This window comes from Semicossyphus pulcher, unplaced genomic scaffold, assembly GCF_022749685.1.
Source record: "Semicossyphus pulcher isolate SPU_LCO1_2020_fin unplaced genomic scaffold, fSemPul1.0.p SCAF_8, whole genome shotgun sequence".
NCBI lineage: Eukaryota > Metazoa > Chordata > Actinopteri > Labriformes > Labridae > Semicossyphus > Semicossyphus pulcher.
The window spans coordinates 28752528-28766309 of NW_027211759.1; the positions used below are offsets into that span (position 1 = coordinate 28752528).

At 41.7% G+C, this 13782-nt stretch overlaps 1 protein-coding gene across 5 annotated transcripts in view; it reads left to right on the plus strand.

Moving 5' to 3' along the window:
* The first annotated feature begins 3565 nt into the window (after positions 1–3565).
* Positions 3566–13782, plus strand: part of bicd1a (bicaudal D homolog 1a) — a 35754-nt gene continuing 25537 nt past the window's right edge. For all 5 annotated transcript variants that reach the window (XM_069686281.1, XM_069686282.1, XM_069686283.1 and 2 more), the window contains exon 1: positions 3566–3827. In XM_069686281.1, coding sequence (XP_069542382.1) covers positions 3612–3827 — 216 coding nt within the window. In that variant the 5' untranslated portion in view covers positions 3566–3611. The remainder of the gene's footprint in view (positions 3828–13782) is intronic.

Consider the following 13782-nt stretch of genomic DNA (forward strand, 5'->3'; position numbering starts at 1 on the left):
AGAGCATCAAACACAAAACCTTGAACACGCTTGTGTAACCATCGTTTTATCATAGTTTAATTAAGGTCTTTGCATGTGATTAGCATCTAAGTAGTTTAACACATGCACGATGTTCCTCTGGATAAGCAGGCTGATATCATCAACTAAAATGTCATAATTTCCTTGTACATTAACAGTTAATATGCTTTGCATTACACAGAAACAGGAGGTCCATTGCTGATAATCAGATATGGATCACAGTTATTGGAAATCACTGTGTGATGATTGTTGACTCAGTTATCAGCATATGTTCCACATTTTCCAGAAGCATGTGCCATAAATCAATCTACACAAAGTTCCTGACAGAGAAAAGTCAATACTGCCTGTTTTTCATGGAGCTGTCCCAGTACGAGCTCAGTTTAATAAAGCATTCAGAGAATCAGTGATCGATTTCTACTGGAGTAATAAACTACAATAAACTAAACTACCTTAAAAGTTTGACGTGGTGATTTTTAGTATTTTCTTAAGATAGCCAAAGAGTCTGTATCCTGCTGGTTAAAAAACAGATAATTAAATTCTTAAGATCAGTTTTGTTTAAGTTTCATATTGTTTTATCTCAGATCTCAGAACAGCGGCGCTATGAAAGCATTTGGGATCAACCAGAACCGAAAAAACTGAAGGATAGCTAAACAATAAGTATGGCATTTTTGCTGTCGCCATCTTGATTTGTTTTTTTTACTGATCAAAAAGCACGTACAAACAACATGGCATTGAGATTTCTGATACACAGAAATATAAGGGCACAGGTGCAAATCAAAGACAATAAAAGAGAGAGAGAAATAAAACAATAACAACATATAATAAACATAAATAAAGTAAATAACTTAAAAGTTAGGGCTTTTCTTTTAAATTGTATTCTTCTATAATACTAAGAAGTTTCTTTGCATTTCCATTTATCATCACTTTAAGGGCCTTTGTGTAAGAAAGAAACTCATCAAAGGATAAACAAAATTTGGGTACGTCTTTTAAGTACTTAGAGCTGTATGGAATTTTCTTGTTTTCTTATTTTCCATAATAAGAACAAATGAAATGTGTTTTAACAAAAATTGTTCCAGCTGGAAAATTGTGGGGTGAAGCCAGTCATACACATCCTGCCTAAAAGCATCAGAGTGTTTACACTGAAAGAACAGATGAACAGTGGTCTCAGCATCATCACAGAATACACAACTGTTTGTATCAAAACCAAAAAGTCGTTGCAACAAGTCACCGGATGGATATACACCGTTCAAAATCCTACAATGAATTTCCTTTGCTTTGGGGGTTATGGCAAACTTTACATATTCAGTACGTAAAGTATCTAAGTTTCTAATTGTTTTATTTGGATATTTAATTTCACTTAAGTTACAGCTTCCAATTAAAAGTCGTGGGAGTTGAAGGGTGATAGACATGGAGTAAGTTATTTTATTTGATTAAACAGATAATCGGATTTGTCTTTAGTAATAGATCTACATGATTTAGGATTACAGACAAAACCATGTTTAAGACAAAAATCCTCATATGACATGAAAACACCTCTTCTATCGACTAAGTGAACTGTCGATCCAGTCCTTGTTGCACAGCGACCTGCCTCTGAGTGTCATATATCTGCTATTCCAAATAGGTGAATGATGGGGGCTGAAGTTATGATTGTATAAGAGTTTCCAATGTAACGAGACCTGCTGGTGAAAGAGAGATAATTCGATTGGGAGTTTTTGAATCATCTTAATTTTTTTAGATCAGGAAGTGATCTAATTTGATGATCGATATTCTCTATCCTGATTGAGAGGTTACCATGCCAGCAACTGGTCAAACATTTGGAACTACGCCCAAAAATCACAACCTGATTATCTTCTAAATGGGACCCTAATTTATGAAATCAACATCATGCTGTACTGAGGAGGCTTGGAAATAGCGACCGGACTTAGACTATAAACATAAAGACCTTTATTGTCATTGAGTGCACTAGTACAGTACAAGGAAATGGGATGGCTGTCCTTACTGGAGCAGAGAAATGTTTGCTGATGTGATAAATCAAGTCAGAAGTTGGCTTATGTTCTCATCAACAGCCATACAGTCAGACTTCATTTTACAACCAGTGGAGTCACCCCCTGCTGGCCATTAGGAAGAACGCAGGTTTAAGGCACTTCCATACTGACTTAACTTCTCAGATCCACTCCTTCAGTCAGTGGATGAAACGTATAGAGCTACGTAAAGCCAAAGTGAGCTGCATGTTTATTCAACCCGTCATATCAAATAGTTTCATATTATTTCATACAATATTATTTTGATAATATTTCTTATAGCTACTTTAAGTTTCTCAACACATTGCCTTTCTAATATATTAGCTATAAAAAAAAGGCGGAGCCAGTCACCAACAGACAAAAACTAAAGTGCTTGTTATCCAAATGTGAACAAAAAATAGGACTATTTTTAAATTAAATGGTATGGTAAATGAACTGTGCTTATATAGTGCTTTTATAGTCTTCAGACCAGTGAAAGCACTTTCACATACACACACATGGCAAAGGCCTTGGTGCCGCTCTCCTATCAGGATCTATACACATTCACACTCCGATGGCTCTGCTCTGCCTTCTGGAGCAGTTTGGGGTTCAGTGTGGTGTCGACACTTTGACATGTGACTGTGGCAGTCAGGGATCGAACCCCCAACCTTCCAGATGAGAGACGACTGACTCTACCGCTTAAATGCTACCGCTTATGACAGACAATTTATTTTCTAGTGCATAGGCAACATCCGGTATACAGTTTACAGTGAAGGCATGCCAAGAGTAATGATGGAGTGATGTCACCAGCATTCATCTTATTTTTACGGTTTTATTCTCTTTTTCTTTTTTGATTGATACTGTGTGAAATGTATTTATTTCATTATTCACCCTGTTTATTATACATTCAGTACAATACATAAGCATCCATAGCTTAGGCTACAGTAGATAGAGTCAGCCCTGAGTTCAGTGTTAAAGTAGCTATTTCACAGCTGCCAGCTTGACTTGTCAATCTCAGGTGTTAATTAGGCTATAGCAGCACTCCTGGTTGTTATCATTAACACCTGAACATGCACAGATGTTATCATCCGAAAACTGTAGAAGCCGTTAGTTCACTCCCTCATGTGGTGAGAAGTATTTTAATTTTCCTCAGGACCATTTCACCCATACAGATATGTGCATTTATTGGAATACTCGACGCTATGCCCCCAAGCGGCGGACAGGTGGCGCACTTGCACCCATGAATAAGCAGAAATTATGTTTTGCTGAGTGTCACACAGAAAGCCACACTGACCTGATTTTATATCGCCACGCTTCATGTATCAGACAGGATGTCCGTTTGAGTGTGATTTACCTGCTGTGAGGTGCAGCTGACATCACTGCGGTAGGATAAATGTAAATACTCATTCTCTCTTTTATTTTCCCGTTGCCTGTCCGGACTGTCTCTCAGGAGAGGGGGCGGATATTCAGCAGCATCTCGCAGCCTCCGCCCGCCTCTGTGCCTCTGTGCAGAGCTGAGGGGGGGCAGTGGGACCGCAGACCGACAGGAGGACGGGGACACGTAGGCTACAGAAGGAGAGAGAGAGAGGGGCGATGGCCGCCGGTGCAGCATGCGGGGAATCGGTGGATCAGTACCGGGCCGAGGTGGAGCGGCTCACCGCGGAACTGGCAGAGGCAAACCGGGAGAAGATCCGGGCTGCGGAGTGCGGGCTAGTCGTCCTGGAGGAGAACCAGGCGCTCAAGCTGAAGTATGCAGACCTGGAGACCGACCAGGAGACTCTCAGGAAGGAGTTGGAGCAGTTACAGGAGGTAGGAGGACAGGGGGGTTTTGCTGTCTGATTCTGCAGTCAGGTGGAGGTGATCAGCTGCATCACACAGCGGGGTGCGTTCAATATGAGTCATGTCTGTTTGTTGTGTTAATGTGCGCTCAGCGGAGGTCTGTGCACTTGATTGGCGTCCAGAGGAGAGGCAGGGTTAGGGGCCAGCTGGAGTCGTTATCTGGTCTCCAGGGTCCCCAGAAAAATGCGGAATATTTTAACATCTCTTAACATTTACATTAGTTTTAAAACCTCCAATCGCAGGACTTAAACAGTGTCTATGTCTATTAATGTATAGGTCCCATCATCTATGAATAAATTATAATGTAGAAAAGTGAATAATTGATGCTGTTTATGTTCAGTGAGTCTATAGGCACCGTACTGGACATTTTGATGTCTGTATTGCGTGTTCAGGATTCTGCAAGAACACAATAACACCCCCCTGCACCCCCACACCTCCGTGTTTCATTGTTTCAGATTCCTTCCTGTGTGTGCATAGCAACAGTCAGTACTTTCAGGAAACTCAGCTGGGACTTGTTGGTACTTTGCCAAGATATATATTTTTTCCCAGAAATCCCTCAGTAATTGGATCATCAGATTTGTCCACTACAGTTTGCGTTGGCGCTCAGTTGTCCATTGATATTTATGTCAAGATACAGACGTCCATAAAGAATGAGCTCTTACTTCTTAGATTAAACACACAAACACATATCTTGTTTAACATGGCTTTGTTGTCACTGCTCACTTTTCTCAGCCCTATAAAGCCCACAGTCTAAAGATGTATCCTGGAGAAGGGTGACCAGGCCGAATATTGAATGCTGACTGTATACATTTAGTCATTAATGCATACATGAATATAGGAACAAGAGGCAGATGCTGACATAGTTCACAGCTCAAGGTCACTTATGGAGAAGCCGGGGAGCCAGAGGAGCGAGAAAAGGAGGAGCTGGAGGCTTTGTTTTTCTGTGTGTGTGAGAGAGAGACAGAGAAGAAGGAATGTTAGCGCTCTTCTGCCAATTCAGAAATCCTCTTTAGTTTATAAAGAGTGTCGTCTCTACTCATGTGTACAATAGTCAAAGATAACAGATGCCCGGTCACGAGAAAGCTGAAAAAAGAAAGCATATCAGAGCTGATAGGAAAAGGCCTTCCATCAATCAGTCGATCTTCAGAAAGGGAATTAGATACTAAAAAACAAATTGGGCTTAAGGATATTGATATGGAGATTTTAAAGTGCTCTGATGTTGTGATGCTCATTAATCAAGCATATGATCATGAGTTGAAGCCCTAAAATGTATACAGTGTCTGTCTGTTATCAAAATGCTTAAAAAAAAATCTATGTTTTAAAAGCCAAAAAGACTAAGTTGGAATCTCCTGTCTATCAAACTTAAATTAGGCATTTATGTCAAGAATTATCATCAAGGAATTAGGATCGTCAACCGCTTTAATCCTGCTGTTAAACAGTTAATATGTGTCGACTCTGGCTGACATGAAATACTTTAATGACCCAAAGAAAAATCTAAGCTGCGTTCACACCACACTGCACAGTATGTTAAAACTAAATAAAAAAAACATTCAGTCAATGGCAAAAACATGTAAATACTCCGATGTAAATGATGCAGCCGTATCTTCATGGAGTAGACGGTAGTTCAGTCTGTAGGGACTCGGTTCAAGTCCCGGTACGGACCAACCATGGAATCGGGGCTGGTAGCTGGAGAGGTGCCAGTTCCTTTCCTGGGCACTGCCGAGGTGCCCTTGAGCAAGGCAACTTGCTGCTCAGGGGGCATGTCCACGTGCAGCCCCCTCACTCTAACATCTCTTACTTAGTGTATCTCCATGGGATTCTGTTTGTGCATGTGTGTATTTCGGGCCTGTGTGTGTACCATGTTTGCACTAAGTGAGTGAAATATTGAATTTCCCCTCTGGGATTGATAAAGTACGTCTTCTTCTTCTTCTTCAATCTGTAAGTGTAAATGAAAATAATAATAATAATAATAATAGTCGTATATACCACATTTGAAAAAATCTGCTTTAAAAAGTGCTTCACGAAATGTAGACAGACGTATAAACAAGGGACATTAAACACACAGTCATGTCAGAGATGTAGACTCCATCAGTTGCTCCTTCTTGTAAAGTCGGCTCACCGTAAATGCACAAATCATGACCCGTCACTCGCTCTGTGACATTATGCATGCACATCAGATCTGCCACTTTCCTCTCAGTGCCCTTTTCTTCCATCGCTCCACTAGTTGTACTTTTTGTTTTGACTTGCAAGCAGAATGACAGTGATCTTTGGTCAGATCACAGCCGCCTGTCAAAATAAAGCGACAGCCTGATGAAGCCGGGAGCAGAGCACTGTCCAGCTGATATCTGGCTCTTATGGATTAACGGATGATGGTTTGATGTGGCAGATGATGGGGGGATAAGATGATACAGAGAAGAAGAAGAAGAAGAAGCAGAGAGTCTCTAAACATACCACACAGTGCTTCGGTGTTTGTGCGTCATCGTTAAAAGACACATACTCTCGCTGAAAGTGGGAAAACTTTGTGGCACCACAAATGTCAGCTATACCTCTGCTGTTACATCAGCAGTGCTCCTCTTTGTGATCCGTCATCCGTTCACTCCCTCCCCTCCCCTACCTGCCTGTCTGTCTCTGTCCGTCTTTGCTCTCGCCTCTGAGAGGGAACATTTTCCGGAGTTGATATTACTTCCACAGAATAAACACCTCCTGGTTCCTCTCTGTCTGTCGCATATTTCTTTGAATATGAGACCGAGTGGCGGAGTGCAAACCTGCCACTACAATACCATCACGTCTGCTCTCGCTGCACTCAGGAGAGGTGCATTATAAAAGGTCAGGGGAAACTGCAAATGGAAATTGGAATTGCTTCTGGGACTGGGTGGCCTAAGCTTCTCATAACTGTTGTTTATTCTATTGACAGGCCAAAAAAATCCATCACGCAGTCTGCCAGCCTTCTTCTTGTTTATTTGAGGATAGATTTTATCTTCTGTGTCGAGCAGCTGGTGTTCATTTTTCAAAAACCTTCAAAGAGGATGTTTTACCAGATATTAAGTTACATAAACGCTCTAAACAACAACTGCTGTGTCCCTCATATATATAAAAATAATCACTTCATGCCTGCAGCAAGTTTTTTATTGATTTGACAAACATTTATATTTACAAAGCTGCTGCACGCCGGCAACATTTGCATGCGTGTTCCCACTGTTTGCTCTGTGGTGACACATTTGTTCTGCATGCACTGGTTGTCTGCCCTCAGTCCAAGTCCCAGCTGGTGCAGAACAACTTACTACAACACACACACACACACATTTACATCAGACATGCACAACTCTCCAACTACACTCAAATTACACACAGGACACGAGAACGTCAGATGCTGTAACACTGGAATAATTTAATGTTGCTTTACCTAACTTGACTCACATCTTTTTTCGTTTTGTATCTTGCTTAATTTATCAGTAACACAAAGAAACACAGAACAACATCCTCCAGGGAAAACGTGTGCCTCAACTAACCATCATTTTAATGGTTTTCTCCTCTCACTAAATCCGAAACTTAAAGTAATAATCTGGAAGATTTTTATTTCAATAAATGTCCGTTAAGTCACTATCTATCACTGAACGAGGTAACACAATGGTGATTGAGCCTAAGGCCCTTTGCATTTGCAGCATTATGGACTGGGTGTCGACTTTGCCAGTAAAAATAACAAGCGGCGCCCAGTTAGTGACGCGTTTTCCATCAGCCAGCAGTGGTTGGTCTGCAAGAGAGGGTAGGCGGAGCTAAGCGGCTGCTTTTCAGCTCTCTGCAAGTGTTGCGAGTAAACAGTAATCTACTATGGCTGAACAAACAAAGAAAAGATGGAATACTGCAGATACAACTTCAAAAAGAAGTGAAAATCCAAAGAAGAAGAAACAAAAAAATGAAAGTGAGGAAAGTGAGTAACAACCGGAGCCGACTGTCATTGTTGTTATTGCGTTTATCCCCATGAGGTGCTGCCAAATACAACGAAACTGAGATCTTCGAGATTACAACTTTAAGGTGACATGTCCAAATTGTTCGACCAACAGTCCAAAACCTTAAGAGATACATTTGAAATAAATTCCTTCCCTTCATTTTTTCATTCTTGCTTGAAAACTGAATCAATGAATACTTCCTTCACACGGCTTCCTGTTCACCTTAAACCTTTTAATTCAAAGCTGGTGCTGTTCATTAATGCAATGTTTGGCTTCTTATTTGCAGAGTAAATCCTATCAGGAAAAGCTGCATTGCCGTCTGCAGGAGTGAATCTGAAATATGATGCTTAAAGCATTTTTTAATTCTAAAACCAAGCAGTGTTTTCTTGCTCTGCAGTGTCCTCTCCTTCTCTATGTATTTTTCCTTCTCCCAGCTCTTTCACTCAGCCTCCCTCCACGTCCTTCTCTCTGCCTGCTGGCTCGATCGCTCTCTCCCCCCTTGTATCCCTGCATGTTATGAATGTCTCTGGATAGCTGCCTAAGCAGTGACGGAGACACCATTACCCCGTGGTTCTGGCTTGTTAGTGCTGTCTCTGGGCAGATCAACCTCAGATAGGACACAGTAGGAGGCGGAAGGAGGAGGATGCCGCCGCTGCAGAGGAGGAAGAACAGCGTGCTCATACAGCCAATGCCAGTAATGTTGGCATCACTGAAATTGCATGTAGAAATTGGCCTTGTAGTCACAATGTCATTTCGTGCGTGGTCATTTTTTTTGTTTGTTCAATTCAGTCATTTGATTTGATTCTGAAAGTTGCCTCAATCAATAAAAAGCTCTTCACTTTGAGCTCCTCTGCAGCTCAAAGGTCCGCTGAGGTGTGTGAAGAGAAAGTTAGTCATTTCAGCCTCCGTCATAACTCATCTTTTCAGCTCTCTGAAAGTCTGCTGAAGAATTGACATTTGTTATAAGTTGAGAGCGAGCCATTCTCAGGTCAGCTCTGTTCTCGGGGCTTTAGGCTGACAAGATGACAAAAGAAATCTGCATCAAATTCTTCACATAGCAACTTAAAATACCTCAAAAGAAAGATTCAGTCATGATTCATCAGGTCAGCTCAAATCTGTTGTTAAATATCTTGCAGCTATGCAGTCATCTCGCTCCTTTACACTCTTCTCGGTCGTGTTTGCACACATTGGAAGTATTTTTTCTGCTATTGAGACAATCAAGTTGCAGTAATTATAAAACAATGTGTACTTGTGTTAAAGATTTTATTTGCCACACAAACTGTTGAAATTGTTAGAAAATGTCTGAAGTGTTTGGAAGGTAAAAAAGTGTGATGAAGGTGCTCTGTGGTCGGGTACACAATTCAAAAGTGCAGAAAAAGCCAAGACACTCATCTCCTTTGTCATGGTGAAAATGTTAAAGGCATAGACAAGACATGTGTAAAACAAGGCGAGTAGCGCGTAGCGGCAAAATCGGCCATCTCCAGGGTGTAGCCTTCAGCACACAGCCTGCTCTTAAGGATAAATTGTTACTTTGTATTGTTGTATTATTGTCTTCATATTTGTGAGCTAGAATTTGTTTTCTTCTTGTCTGTGTAAGCAGCTTATTACGACCTTTAGTACCGTTTATTGTTAACACTTAGTTATTATGATGGTAGCATAGACTGTATGAATAATGGACGTAGCCACCGTGACATCACCCATTGATTTCTCGACATAAATGAAGCCGAAATATGGCTGCCGCCATGTTGGTTTACTGGAGCCTGAGTCACCGTGTTTGGATGAGAGGGTGGAGCTGGTGGAGCGAGTGTTTGGCAAACGGCAAGTAATCAAAGCTAAATAATCAGTGTTTGTCGTTGATCCATAAATGAGCTAGTTTAACTTCTTGTTTCCCACAATGAGATTCTTTTTGTGGTGGTGACTGACTGCGGGTGTTTATTGATTTAAGGAAGCAGTAGAACGAAAACTCGAGCTCAGACTTCTTGCACAGCCAGATAGTTCCTTATCACACAGAGAGACAGATTATTTGTCTGATTTTTGAATGAAAAAAAGAATACAGTGAAGTTAAGTTCAGTGACTGTGTGTCTGTGTTAATGTCCAGCAGACAGCCAGCAGTATCCAACTGTCACCCACGTGACCCCGCCCCTTTGATTTAAGGCTTAATATATTAAAACAGATGAGTTATAAAAGCAGTTCACCCCCGTACACTTATCTTTAATAGTAAGATTAGCTATTTATAACAAAACTGTTTTTGTACCAGGCTGTACATGTTGCTGTAAAATTGGGCATTTTCCCATCTGCCATAATATTAGTTCTTGGTTTGTGGAGGTTTGAACACCGGAGGTTGCCGCTTGGATGGTAGCAAAGGGGGGAGTCAGGGGAAGTAGCATAAAGAGCGAGAAATTCCACCCAGGGAGCAAATCAGGCGGGTTAAATGGGTCAACACAAGAACTTACCAAGTCGACCAGTGTTTGTGGCGTGTTTTTGAATCAGAAGTCATGATTGACTTACTTTAGCATACCTAACTTATGTGACATACAGACATAACGTAGGTAACTTAACTTCTTGCATACTCACTCAAACACAAACCATGACCTTAGACCCTACGAGCAGTTGGTGCCTAAACCTCACCAAACTGCGCCCATTTTATAAGGTTAACCACATGTTCAACATGATGGTCCAGTACGCCTATCACTGGTGCTCTCCAGCAGTCATAAATGTAAGTCATTGGCAATAAACATATTCAGTTGTTTAAGTATGAGGAGCGGTTGGTTTATCCCGTCTTTATTCCAGTTTTTACACTGAGCTAAGCTTAAACCTGCTGCCTTTAGCTCCATGTTTAGCATACAGACGTGTGTTTGGTATCAATCTTCAAGCATATTCCCAAAATGTTAAGCTACTCTTTTTGTCTTAGCAAGGACAACTTTGAATTCAGCAGTTGTGTCAAAAACACAAACTAAAGGTTTTACCAGATGACACCAAATTGTCCGTCTAAGACCTGACATGTTTCTATACGCAGGAAGATAACTATGTATTTCCTCATGTGGCAAAGAGTGTTGTAGTGGTGCATTATTCTCAAGTGTCAGCTGTCAAAATTCACAAACATCAACAACACACAGGCTATACTGTAGATGATTGATTTGCTGTCGGTCCAGTCCCTCTGGGATTTATCCACAGTTCGTATATGCATAAGTTGAGTTAATAACATGCGACTTCTTGGCCATCAGGGACCGGTGATGAGAGTGTGAAGCTGTTGCTTGACTTTACCCCCTTCAGAATGAATTAAGAAGCCTGGTGAAGGGCCAGTGCAAAGTCACACTGTTTCCTTATTAGACATACAGTTACATTTATTGAAACATATTTCATCAAATTAACTGATGCAGATACATTATTGAAGTGTTGCAGGCAAGACTCAGGCAGCAGAGGAGTTAAAGGTAGAGGACACATCTGGCCTTTTTTTCGTCTTGTTGAATCGACGTTGAATGAAAGGATTAGCAAAACTTAAATACTCATTAACATTTATTAACTTTAAAAAAACCCAGCTCAGTACACCCTGGTGTGTCTGACCGGGCCTCCAACAATCACTGAAGAGAGCAGCTGTGGTTGTAAATCAGTCCGTCCTGACTGAGTGCAGAGGAAGGGTGCATTACAGGTTTCTCTCCCCTCTCGCCTCCTCCTTCTGCCCACCATCCCCCATCCTCCCCTGTGGTCCCCCCCCCCCCGGAGTGAAGGGGGAATTATTCATCGATTTCTCCTCTGTGTGGTGAAAAGGTTTCATGTCTGAGCTATGCTGAGCACTTCTGTGTTTACTGCAGTGCATGTTGGTGGAACAGATCTGATGTGTAATTTCTTTAGTGCATCCTAAGCTGTCGAATGACTTGCTTGGCTTTTATAAGAAATGAAGCCGTGTTTGGCACCGTGTGATGTCTGCTGGATGGCAGCCTTGGAAATGAAGCCAAATTAAAAGTGTAGGTGACAATGGTGTTTGGAGGGGAGAGGGTGTTATGCTGCAGGTTCGCTGGTGTTGACCTTTAACCCCAGCAACAGGCTCAGGGATGCAGTTGAGCATGTTGATAAGGACCTGTCTGCCCTTGTGCTTGGCTTCTGGTGTTTTATATGGGTTGGCTGATATACGTGTGTTTTTTTAAGGCCTTGAGGGAAGGTCATCCGTCTCTGTGGCTGAGTCACACATCAGGGACACTTTTCCTGCATGTGCATATGTATGACTTTCTCTCCTCTCTCTGTATGTGCAGCAGGAGAGGTTTGAGGGGTTTGGGTGCGGATGTTGTGATTGAAGCTAAAGAGGGAGGGGCAGCAGGATCGCCCATCAGTCGAGTCTCTTTGTTGTTTCAGGTTTTTATGGTTGTGTTGACTTGATGGAGGAGAGGGATGAAGTGGTGACTGGTCACTGTGTGTAGAATGATTTTGAAAGTGTCAGCAAAAAGGACTACTTTTATTCCAGTGTGACTCATAAGTTTCTTTTGTCCCTGTTCCTGAAATCTAATGATCCCCACATGAAGGAGAACATGAATAAATGAAGCTCTTCTCTCTGCGTAGAGCCTTCAGGCCTGCCCAGCCCTGCACAGATTATGTTTTTCAGAAAGCTCCTTTTTGCTGCAGTGAAACACAGTAGTGTGTGAGAGGGGAGAGGGAACAGGACTCCCCTGCCTGCAGGCCGCTGTATTGATTAGTCGTCTACTTTAGCTGTGTGTGCTGCAGACTCTGAAAGCATAGCAAAAAATCAGGCTGCCCTCTCACAAGGAAAACTTTTGTTTGTGCAACCCCAGGTCTCTGTTTTGTTATTTTAAGAACTGTTTATTCCAGCTGCTGCTGATATTTATTGTTAACATTTTGATAAATCTGTGATTTGAGCACCCCTCAGTTATTCTTCTTGGTTGTGTCTAGACAGAGAAAGGTAGTTTCAGCTCAGTCTCCATCATGCTTTTATCTCTGCATGCCAGAGAAAGAGCAGCCTCCCATCTAGATGACCAGAGGCCATTATATCCAGCAATGATGTAGAACGAGAGCAAGCATGATCCTCTGACATCACGACAATTACAGTGCACATACACACTGGCATGCATGAGCACGTGCACACCCAAACATGCACTTGTGATTGGTCTGTGATACAGAATCAGGGTCAGAGGATCCGTCTTTGTCACTTCTGCCCTGTTAGGGGATATAAAGCATTGGACAGGTTTTAAATCATCCCCTATTTAACCCATTTAATTAACCCCATCTTCCATCACCGGAGAGCTGATGTCAGGTTAGGTCATGATGAGGAAACAGCTGAGAGGAGGGGAGCCCGTGTTGTTTCAGCTGAAGAAAGTCAGCAAGCAACATGCCTGTTGTTTTGTGGTGCAGAGCAGTTATTTCAATCAGCAATCTGTCAGTCTTTTATTTTGTTTATTTATGATATAGTTTATAGAATGCAGACAAACTTTCCTGTGTAATTTCTCTGGGTGATCCATACTTAGAGTCATAAAACAGAAGTGAAATAAACCCTCACATTAGAGAGTTATCATTTGAAAATGTCTGCCAGTTTAATCTGTAATAGATGCACGGCTCTAGAGATGGAGATGCTGCTCTGTCAGTTTGTTGGTCAGTCCACCAGGTTGGTCCAGACCAAAAAGGTTCAACAAACAGACAAATACCATAAGAATTGCCATGAAGTATTGTACAGACATTTGTGGCCGCAGAGGAAGAATCGCGATGACTTTGTCTTCTCTTCTTGAATCCTGAAACACTTGTGCCTCGGTTTCAAGTTGTCATTTGTCAAAGAGTAACAACATCTTTCAATCATTTATTGTCGTACCATCAGGATACATTGTAATACCTTCTTTTCAATAAATAAACATCTAGCATCAAGCCGAAAAAGCACAACTCATTACATACCTACAGAGCTAACCTTGCATCGGCCTCGACTGTACTTCCTGTTTTTAGTGCTAATCAGCAAAAAGTAGCATGCTAACAGGCTAAAC